Source organism: Triticum aestivum, chromosome 3A (genome assembly GCF_018294505.1).
Source record: "Triticum aestivum cultivar Chinese Spring chromosome 3A, IWGSC CS RefSeq v2.1, whole genome shotgun sequence".
Classification (NCBI taxonomy): Eukaryota; Viridiplantae; Streptophyta; class Magnoliopsida; order Poales; family Poaceae; genus Triticum; species Triticum aestivum.
In genome coordinates, this window is record NC_057800.1 from 730,379,953 (window position 1) to 730,391,269 (window position 11,317).

Here is an 11,317-nt window from a genome sequence, read left to right on the forward strand (position 1 = left end):
GTTTGGTCACCCTTCCTTGGTGACACCTTCAGTACATATAAACTACAAGGCTACTAAACATTGCACAAGTAATCCTCCTTGCCCGTGCTGTGTTCTTATCTTTATTTGAGATTTCTTATCATCTCACGTGATGTCCTGTGAGCACAGAAGCAGCCTCTTTTCAAGCAAATAAACTGTTATCAGAAAAGAAAAATTGTAGTTAACAATTGACTTGGCATGTGATTCAAGCAAATAAACTATTGCAGCTATACAATAAAAAAAGACATGAAGCAATATCTCTTCGAACAGAAGATACAACAAATCCTGCATTGTCCATGCAAGCACCGATCATTAGTTGGTACACCGTCAAAATACCACTTCAAACAATAGGACAAGGGGTTCGTCAGCATGCCATTACATAGATATACTTCCAACGATTTGGCATCTCTCTCTCTCTCTATCTATCTCTCTCTTGGTCTTATTCCTTACCAACAGCTGAAAAGGGACCAGGCGACACTGACTTCCATCCAGCACTTCCATTTTTTCATCGGCATGTAATTAGTGCTTGTTTCAGCTTCCTTAGCTACAAATGATGCAGCAGTTATCTCTTGGTCTTCTTCCTCACCAACACCATGTTGCCAGATAGAAACTTTCAGATTCCCCCCTTTCTTAACAGAAACAACTTGGCGTGATAGCTTCACAGATCCATCAGCATCAACTGGCAACTCATCACTACTAAAATCCAGTAATGAGATCATCACACCGCTTTCAGAGTCAGTGCTAGCAGTAAGCACACCACGAAAATCACGAGGAAACTGCCCTTCAATGACTTGGACACGAATTGTGGCTTCCACAGATGAACAAACAGTGTAATGCTGCAGCTCCAGTGTGCAAAGCTTGCTTGTGTGCTTAATAGGAAGGTAGCAGCCCAATCTGTACGTCTTAGCAAATTTGCTCAAATCTTTGTCCTCAGATTCAGTTGCACCTCTTACTTTGAGCTTAGCCTCCAAATACGAAGGATCAATCGTCATGACAACACCACGGGTAGGACCGGTCAGTGTTAGGTAGGAATCCTGCATGCATCAGTCATTTAAGTAAACAATAATAAAAATAGATTCATTCATCAATAGCATGAACTGCAGTGGAATATATTCAGTTTATCCTTCGTTAATACAAGTGAGAGTGCATCTATCAAAACACAGTTAGTGTATCAAGTGGAACTTCATGATGGTGACTTGAGTCCAAAATATGCCGATGACAAACATGAAAAATGTAACTTAACCATTAGCAGGATTTGCAAGAGGACATTTGAGATGGGAAGTAAACATGATAAATATTTATAACTCTTCAGCTTGCAGGAACCAATTGAACTATAAAACATTGCGTGGCAGAAATGGAAAAAAAAGAGGGAGCTTGTCTGTTCAATTGCAGAAGTGCATACCGTAAATTCTCTGAGTTGTATTAGAAAAATATCTAAGAAAATATTAGCCCTATGCTTCAGTGACAAATAGTAATAGTAACAACAATAAAAACATGATCATCATCATCATGATGACCTCAATAGTAATACTATAAATAACAACATGATATTTGTATACTCAAAGCAAACTGTGACATTACATACAATGTTTTGCAAAAAACTACGCATCATTTGTAATTTTCTGCCTCAAACTTGCATCATTATTCATGCATAGCTTCAATATCTATTTTTCCCATGTTTTCTGTATTTTACATAGCCAAATTCAAGCTGCGGTCACGTTTGTGTATCCTATTCCTAGGCATGGTAGTATTATGGTGATGCACAAGAAAAGGAATGGTTTACTCCCTAGCTGCTATTCCATTCCAGTCATTCATATCTACTACTCCGTCCCATAATGTAAGACGTTGTGTAGTGTCAAAAAACGTCTTACATTATGGGACGGAGGGAGTATGTATTAGAGTGGGCCAAAATACAATTTTTTCGAACCTGCTCGGTGATTCTTTGGTAGTCATCCCTTTCACGGTTGAAAACCATAATGCGTTTGCGATCCACCACATCACGCACAGCGACAAAACCATAAACATCCAGCGGCCAATGTAACCCATCGGTTATTTCCTTCACCTGGACTGAAACAATCTGCAGAGTTGCCATGGTGCAGACAAGGCGTGGATAATTAGGGTCGTTGATATTTTCGTTGGTAAAGCGCATGCAAGAGATGTCCGCTGCAGCAAATACAAGCTCGTTAGTTACAAGAGGGATGGTGGATGGGTGGAATCGAAAACAACATATCAATCAAAATTTAATAAATCAAACAAAATAGTATTAGGAGATTTTCGCTGCATCGATCCTAGCCAAAGAATGAAAGTAAACATACAAGGGATGAGGAACACTAGGCAACTCGGGATAATTAAAATGACAACAATCACACCGTGCTATCCAGACAAGTGCGTGTAAATAGAACTCAGGACAATTAAAGTGGTACTCACATCAAACCCATTGGCATGTACACAATCTGGCAAGCGGTACGAAACAAATACAGGTAAACCGCAACAAGCAATTGTGTGGCAATAACATTTTGAGTAGTACAATAACATTTTGCCTGTAGCCGAAAAGTGTAATCCCATGAAGTCAACGGTATCCATACTTATTTATTTAATTTTCCCCATTCTTTTAGGAAAAACCTGCAAATTTTACAGAAGACAAATTTTCTGTCCTTTTCACTTATGTTTACATCTACCTAAGACGCCAATGGTTCAATAGATTTTTATTGGAACACAAACGTCTGAATTGGTGATTTAGTAAAGAATAAGCTTGCGAGGATCGGAGGACACGTGATCGTGCCGGATGCAATCGGCCGCCGCACAGCAGGCCGCTAGGCAGCACGCTCCAAAATTAATGGTGCAAGAAAGAAACTAAAGATAGAGGGGATTAGGATAAGATCCATACTGTCGGCTTCGAAGGGAGGCCAGATCCAGTTGTCGCGAGCCCTCTCCCACGACTCGTTGTTGTACTTTTCCCACGCGGCTTCCTTGCGCTCTCGCAACTGCTCGGCCGTCAAAGGATTCGCCAGCAGGTTCTTGCGGAATTCAGCCGCCTTCGCCTCATGCACCGCCATTTCTTCCAACCACGCCGCGTACTCCGCCGCCGCCGCCAGAGAAGGGTCCCCCGCCGCTGCCGCCGCCACCAGAGAAGGGCCCTCCGCCGCCGCCGCCGCTACCCTAGGCCTCTTCCTGGACTCCCTCTCCGTCTCCGTCTCCATCTCCGCTCCCGAAGAATCCATCAAACCTCGCCGCCGTCGGCGCTCGGATTTTGGTAGGGGCAAATGGAAATGAATCCCTAGATCAGATTGGGGTAGCGTTGGCTTTCTACTCCGGGCCGAAACCCACATGGGCTGGCCTTCGTTAATGGGCTTCCACACAAGACTCGGACACGACGAGGAGGCATGTATTTACTCGTTTGCCTAAAAAAAAATTGCAGTACTGGTTTTATTTGTTGTCTCAAAAAAAAATGTAGTACTGGTTTTTAACCTTACTCAAAAAACAAATACTGGTTTTTAACCGCGAATGCTATGTCTCGCTTATAGCGAGACTAACATCCGTCTCGATGAATCGTTCTTGTCCAGCGCGCCGGTCCAATACTCGTTCTATGTCTCGCCGGTCCAATACTTGATTAACATTTTCAAATACAAGATAAGCATCTTTTAAATAAATGGTCAACGTTTTTTCTATACATATCTTATAATATTTCAAATGCTTCATTAACATTTTTCAAATACAAGAATAACATTTTTAATACATGGTTAATATTTTTTATATACAAATTCAACATTTTACGAATGCTTGATTAACATTTTTTCATAAAACTAGTTTAACATTTTTTCCCGAGAAAAAGCAACCGCTAACCACATGGTGGGGCAGTGTAATCTCAAGTTCATAGAGTGTACCTTATAGGTGGCTTGGCAGCGTGATAAAAAAATGCAGTGGTCTATAAAGTCATTGCAAAAATGTTGGCAGCTAGGCTTAAAGTTTTCCTTCCTGACATTACTAGTGAAACGCAAAGTGCTTTCATTCCTAGTCGGATCTTCACTGGCAATGTTATTATGGCCTATGAATGTTTCTATATTATGAAGTCAGCTTTAATTGCTCATGAGGAGGAGAATGGGCACCTGAAAGGGGTCTAGGTTTGTCGGGCTTCCCTGTTTATCTCCCACTTATTATTTGCTGATGATTCATTGATACTTATGATGGCAGATGCTGCCAATGCTACCACTCTGAAGAGGATTCTTGATGACTATTGTGTTGCTTCTGGGCAACTGGTTAGTGCCGCCAAATCCTCTGTTTATTTCAGTCCAAATATCCATGTTGATGAGAAGGTGGAAGTATGCCAGATTCTTGATATGATGACTGAATCTTTGTCTAATAAATATCTGGGACTCCCATCAATGCTTTGTGTTGATTGTTTTAAGCATCTTATTGAAAGAATATAGAAGCTGGTGAATGGGTGGAAAGAAAGAACATTATCTTATGGTGGTAAAGAGGCTCTAAAAGCGGTGGCTCAAGCCATTCCAATTTATGCGATGGGTGCATCCAAATTTTTGAAGAAAATTTACGAGGGAATCACTGATACTGTATCGCATTTGGGGGGGGGGGGGGGGCTTGATGGTGAAGACCAATGTAAATTACACTTGTTTGCATTGTGGAAAGATGTGTGTCCCAAAAGTTTGGGTAGGTATGGGATTTCGTGATATACACAGTTTCAATCTTGCTTGCTAAACAGTGATGGCGGCTCATTGATAAATAAGTATGATTCACTTTGTGCTGAAGTCTTAAGAGCTAAGTACTACCCCTCCGGTGACTTGATAAATTGTGATCTAAAACAGGGGTTATCCTATGCATGGCAAAGAATTTTGTCAGGAATCCAAACTTTTAAAAAGGGTTGCATATGGAGAGTTGGAAACGGTTTGGAAAATAACATTTGGGAGGATTGTTAGATCCCGAATAGCAGTTCCAGAAAGATCATCATAGTGCATGGCAAATATGTTCCCACTACAATTAATGAGCTTATAAATCCAGTTACTAGAGAGTGGGATGAAACATTGATTCATGCTATTTCTGGTATACTGATGCCGAGAGGATTTTGCAAATCCCAATATATCAGCATGACACCAAAGACTTCATTGCTTGGATCTCACAAAATTGGGCATTTTTAGTGTCTGGTCAGCATACTATAGGCAGTGGAAGGACTGCTATGAATCAAACAATGCAAATCCAATCGGTATACGAGGTTCCTCGTCTCATCCAGCATGGAAAAGGCTATGGAGTTTGAATGTCCTGGGCAAGGTAATTTTTTTTCTGTGGAGATGTTTACATGACGCCATTCTCTGTCGCTGCGTGCTAGCAAATTGACACGTCACACATTCCGCTCAATGCCCAATTTCCTCACGGTTTGCGGAAGATATAGCACATCTTTTATCCAAATGTGATAGAGCACTGGAGATTTGAAGGGGCCTCTGACTGCATGAAATAATGCCCAAGGTGGCCATAGTAGGTCTGTCAGGTATCGAGATCATTGAGATATTTTTGTGTGACCCAGAACACAACACTAAATATATGGATCAGTGGAGTTGCCTGAGTTGATTGCTGTGGCATCATGGTACTTGTGGTGGCAGAGGAGACTTATAACTCGTCAGGAACCAGTGCAACCTCGAGCACGGACGGGCCAGGTGATACAAGCTCTAGCTTTGAATTTCGTAAGAGCTGCATGCAAGCCAGCGACAACTCCATGTCTTAACCATTGGAAGAAACCATTACTGAATCAATTGGCTCTGAACGTCGACGCTGCGTTTATAGAGGATACCAACACGGGGCATATGTGGCGCCATCATTCGGGACAGCAGGGGCTTATTTGTTGCGGCATCTATTGCAAAGCTTGACCATGTCGCAGATGAAGCTGCATCTATTGTAGAAGGCTAACACTTGCTAATACAGTTGGAAGCAACTCTTTATTAGTGCAGATGGATAGCTTGATCTTAGTGGAAGCTCTCCAACACAACTCGGGCACTCAATGGTGATAGCTCCAATTCTTGAGGAGTGTTGTTGTTACTTAACTTCAGGAAGGTCATGATAGAGCAGTGTAACCGTGAATCAAATATAGTAGCTAATGTGCTAACGCGGAATTGACGTGATGATCCATCAAATCTGTGGTGGGACTCGCCTCCTGTTTTTATTTGTGAATTTTTGTCGAAGGATGTAATCGTAAGCGTTGTTTAAAATTAATAAAGCTAGCCATGATGGCCTTAGCCTAAAAAAACGGATATCCATGATCACAACAATTTGTCGCTAGTTCTCTGTCTTATCGGCATAACTACAAGTGTGTGCTACTAACAGCCTAGTGAGCCGACTCATTTCGAGCGTACGATGTCACACGCATACACATGAACCAACAATCTAGGCTTGGAGTTTTCCCTCTGTTTCTTTCGACAATGTGACAGACCCTTCATTGAACTCGTTGTCGCGTCTCACGAAAGAATTAAGATAGTATCAACAATGGCATCGGCGCAACGACCGATTCCGACGACGCAGCCTCTATTTGACACGTTACGTACGTACGTACGTACGTGACAACATACACAAAGGACGCACACAAGAAACCATAACAAACAATAATCTATCCTCGCCGGGCGATCGACCGTCGACCTCCTCGCTCCGACACCGGCTCGCCGTACCAGGCGACCCCGCCGATGAACCCCACGAAGGCCACCACGAGGCCGGCGCCGGCCAGGACCCGGACCTCCTTGGGCGCGTGAATGGAGTGGCGGCAGACGAGGACCACCAGGCCGCCGACGGCGAGGACCGTCCAGCTGACCCACAGTACGCCCCACAGGCCCATGGACTTGTTTCCTTCGCCGGCGGAGGCCGTCTCGCCGTGCTGGTTCGGGTTCTCGGCGTCGTCGGCCATGTATCTCCCTGACTTGCCGGCGTCGAGTGTTTTCTTTTCTTTTGGACGCTTCTACGGCGGGCAAAACGACAGCCTGAATGACTTCATAAACTTTTAAACAGAAGAAGCCCGAGAGTGTTGAGGGGCGCGTATATATAGCTGGGAGCAGAATGCTCATATGTACCAGTAGGTCTGTATTTTATAAATAAAAAGGAAATTCTCACAAGAGGTGTTTAACTAACTTAACCAAGGATATTATTAAGTAGCATTGTAGTCATCAGAATCACAAGAGACAAGATAATTTATCAATTATACTATACCATATTAACTAGTGGCGTTCTTTGTTTTGGAAATGCAAAAGATGAGAAAATGAGTACATGCAACTATTTGGTTGTGGGGTTGTTCTCTCCCTTTTAGGTCTCTTGGGATAACAATCCGTCATACAAACCTTACTAATAAAGAGTGTAAGACTATCGAAAATTGGTTAAAAAATAGCTTAGCAGCTGGAAGGGCAAGCTCATGTGTTTGTTGTGATTGCATAATTCTTATTAACTCAGGTCCTTATGAGCTTTCCAATGTTTATGCTTTCATTATTTGAAGTACCAGAAGGGGTGTTGAAAAGATTCGACTTCTCTCGGTCTAGATTCCTCCGCCAATGTGATGAGTACAAAAGGAAGTATAAATTAGCCAAATGAGAAGTGTCGTGTAGACACAAAGACGAAGGTGCACTAGGTATATAAAAACTTGAGACCAAAAGTATGTGGTTGCTTAGAAAATGCATGGTTGTACAAATTACTTAACGATGAGTGGCCGGAGATACTGCAGAACATGTACCTTCACTCCAAATCATTGTTGCAAGTGGAGATCAGGCCCTATGACTAGCCCTTTTGGAAGGGCTAGATGCGAGTCAAGATTTTGTTTTTTAGTGAAGGTTCCTTTTTGGTTGGTGGTGGTCAATCCACTAGTTTCTGGGAAGATTTATTGTTAGAGGATGCCGGTATCCAAAATTGTTCAACATAGTGCAAAGGTGCTTCCATTGTATATCTGTTCTTGGGGCTAGTCTTCTTAATATTCTGTCTTGTAGGTCTTTGATCGGCAAAAAGTACATTGTGGCTCCACTTAGTGCGGAGGTTAATGACAGTCAACCTAACACAAGCATATCATATTTTCCGACGGAGGTTGAATACTAATGGTGCTTTCACTGTCAACTCCATGTTTGCAGATCTAATTAACATGGGAAACTTTTCGCCCAAATCATATTTGAAACATCAACACATATCATTTTATATGTGGTGAAAATATTATACTACTGGTGACGAGTGCATCTTTTCCTTTTCCTTTTGGAGAATCGACGACGAGTGCATGTGATGTATTTACTGATTGATGATACTCGAGGATACCCCACACGTTCCGGTGGGAATCAATTGTAATATACTTTCGTAGAACATGATTATTTGAATGGATGATAGGAGAATTAAAACTGAACACACATCTGGTTTATTGCATTTAATTACTAAGGTGAGTCTTTCCCCATGCATGTTTGCATTGAAGTGGCTTTTTTCCATGCATGTTTACATGATGAGGTGGTATATGTGCATGTTGAAAGAAATAAGTTAGTAGATTAAAAATACATATGGTTTATTGTATTTAATTACTAAGTTGGGCCTTTTCTTGTGCATGTTTGCATGTTCAAGAAGCTTTTTTCTATGCATGTTTACACGACGAGGTGTCATATGTGCATGTTAAAAAAAATAAGTTAGTATACTAAAAACATATATGATTTATTGCATTTAATTACTAAGGTGAGCCTTTTGCATATGCTTGCTTTGCATGTTGAAGTGGCTCTTTTTCAAACATGTTTACATGATGAGGTGGCATATGTGCATGTTGAAAGAAATACGTTAATAAACTAAAAACATATATAGTTTATTGGATTTAATTATTAAGGCGTCTCTTTCTCATGTGTGTTTGATTGTTGAAGTGGCTTTTTTCATGCATGTTTATATGAGGAGGTGGTATATGTGCATGTTGAAAGAAATAGATTAATGGAAACTAACTACTTAAATATAAAATGTTCTGCCTTTATAAAAAAATGTTCCCATTTTCAAAAAAGATTCGTCTTTATAAATTGTTTCATGATTTATCTAAAATGCTCGGAATTTTATTAATTGTTTATTTTTAATTTTGTTCCTTTTCTAAAAGCAAAAAATACAAAAAGTGTTCGGGTTTTCCAAAAATCTTCGTGTTTTCAAAACAATATACAAAATTCCAAAGATTGTTTGTGTTTCTGGAAAGTGTTCACAATTTCAAAAAATATTCCCGAAATGTTAAAAAAATCACTTTTTGAATTAAATATGTTTTCCTGTGTTTTCTAGAAAACCGAACAAAAAACTATCAGGAACTATAAAGATGTTACAGGAAGAAAAATATATTCACTAGCTATTCTGACCGACCTGCTACAGGATAGTGTTAATGGGTCGATCCATTCCCTTCCTATGTGTGAGGTCAACAATTTGACGCGACTCCCCTCAAAAAAAAAAACAATTTGACGCGACGCACCTCAAATAGAATCACCCGGAGGAATTCTCCATTGCGTCAAAATGACACCCAAATGCCACCTGGGTAAGCCCAGTAAAAGGAGAGAAGCGAGAGTAAATTTTTGTCTAAGACATTTGTTTGTGACGGTTGGTTTTTTGTCGGCCATTGTTCTTTTTTTCCATCGACATCAGCTTCCTCCTTTGGAAAAGATCACTATTTTTATAAAATAACGTAAATTTTTTAAAATAAATAATTTTTAGAACTTTTTTTAAATAAATGAAAATATTTTCGAAATTCATGTTTTTTGAAATTAAGAGCGTTTTGTTTAATTTGTGATATTTTTTTGATGTATGAATATATTTTTAAATTCACACACTTTCATCAAATTTTTGAATAGTTTTAAAATACACAAACTTTTTTAATATCTATGACCATTTTTATTAAAAATCCATGATTTAAAGAAAATATATGTGAACATTTTGTTGTTATCCACTCCGCATTTTTTGGGATAAAATTGGCTTGAAAACTAGACAACCAATAGTCGTTGGCTCCTATATGGTACCTCGACGGTTTGATGCAAAGAGCGTCAAATAGAATGTCCCAGCGTTGGGCGCAAAGTCTATTTCTCAATTATTGCGAGTACACGTCTCCATGGGATGGCCCAGCTGTGGGGCGACACAGAGGGATTTTTTTTGGTTTCTTGTTATTTTCGTGGTTTCTTCATAAGGGTTTTCTCCTTGGCGATTTTCACTTTTTTTTTCTTCCGATTCTCTCCTTCCCTCTCTTTCTCTCTCTCTCTCTCTCTCTCTCACGGATTATCGAGCTAGGCGGTTGGTGAGCGCCCAATACTGATTTGACTAGTCAATGACATCGAGTGTGATGCTAGTCCACCTCGACTTTCAAGTGTACGATGGGGATTTGTGCTTCTTAGTACTTAATTGAGATATATTTTACAAGAGTTTGCCAACAGTTAAGTTAAGGCTAGAGTAGCCTACAACCCATCACCTTAAGTTAGAGGCAGGGGATCTAGCTCCCCTCTCATGATACAACACTTCATTTCAATACAGTGGTAGAGGACAGTGGCGAAGGCTACGGAGCATCCGTGGTGACGGGTGGGTGCCGGCGGGGGTGGGAGGGGCGGCTCTGGCGCAGATGCGGCATGGGAGGGGAGGAGGGAGGCAGTGGAGGAGAGGCATGGCTTTTACTCAGTCGCCGCGCGATGGCGTAAATATAGGGAGAAAGTTAGGACTAGAGTAAAAATTATACTCCCTTACGATAGATTGGGGATCGGCTAGGTGCCAATTAGGAAGTAAAACTACATTTTTACTCCTCTAACCGGTTATAAGGGATCAGTTAGAAATGCCCTAACCAACCAACTTTCTCTAAGTTAGAACACTCATATGCATGACTGCATGGCAAACGTGGTAAGCACCCGAAGTTGATGTAAAAAGAGAGAGACTATTATGCGTGATAACAAGGCGGTCAAGATCTAAAAGCATCTACAGCCATGCACCTCATACCGGCCTCATACGTCCGTGCGGGCCGCCCAGTCACTGCCCGATCGCGTTCTTTTGACTTAGACGGCCCTCAAATGCCCGGGCTGACAGGCACCCCCAATATCCAGCCTAAATATGGGGCGGATATGGGGGCGTCTGGGCACGCCCACCACATCGGACCCGACAGCCTGACCCCATCCCAAATTGCACCAAATCCCCCTTTCCCCGGCGAGTTGCCAGATCCATTTGTTCTCTCCTCTCTTCTTCCTCCTCCGCGCCGTCCGGCTCGCAGCTCCGCCGCCGCACGTGCTCCGCAGTCGTTCCTGGCCTCTGCGCCGAGAGCTCCGGCAGAGCAGTCCTCTCTCCCGTCCTCACCACGGGGAATGTC

The 11,317-nt window shown here is 41.6% G+C and overlaps 1 protein-coding gene across 1 annotated transcript; it reads right to left on the bottom strand.

The window, feature by feature from the left end:
- Positions 1–275: 275 nt before the first annotated feature.
- On the bottom strand, positions 276–3,295 carry LOC101669842 (uncharacterized). Its single transcript, XM_044487365.1, has 3 exons — positions 2,906–3,295; positions 1,946–2,181; positions 276–1,052 (listed from the first exon to the last, which is right to left on the bottom strand). Exons 1-3 carry the CDS (start codon positions 3,237–3,239, stop codon positions 465–467), a joined length of 1,158 nt encoding a protein of 385 aa, XP_044343300.1. The 5' UTR covers positions 3,240–3,295; the 3' UTR covers positions 276–464.
- Positions 3,296–11,317: the final 8,022 nt, after the last annotated feature.

Coding starts and splice junctions, on each gene's coding strand:
- LOC101669842 (XM_044487365.1), bottom strand. CDS start 3,239: ATGGATTCTTCGGGAGCGGAGATGGAGACGGAGACGGAGAGGGAGTCC. Junction 2,182..2,905: donor GCCTCCCTTCGAAGCCGACA/GTATGGATCTTA, acceptor TATTTGCTGCAG/CGGACATCTCTTGCATGCGC. Junction 1,053..1,945: donor ACCAAAGAATCACCGAGCAG/GTTCGAAAAAAT, acceptor TGATGCATGCAG/GATTCCTACCTAACACTGAC.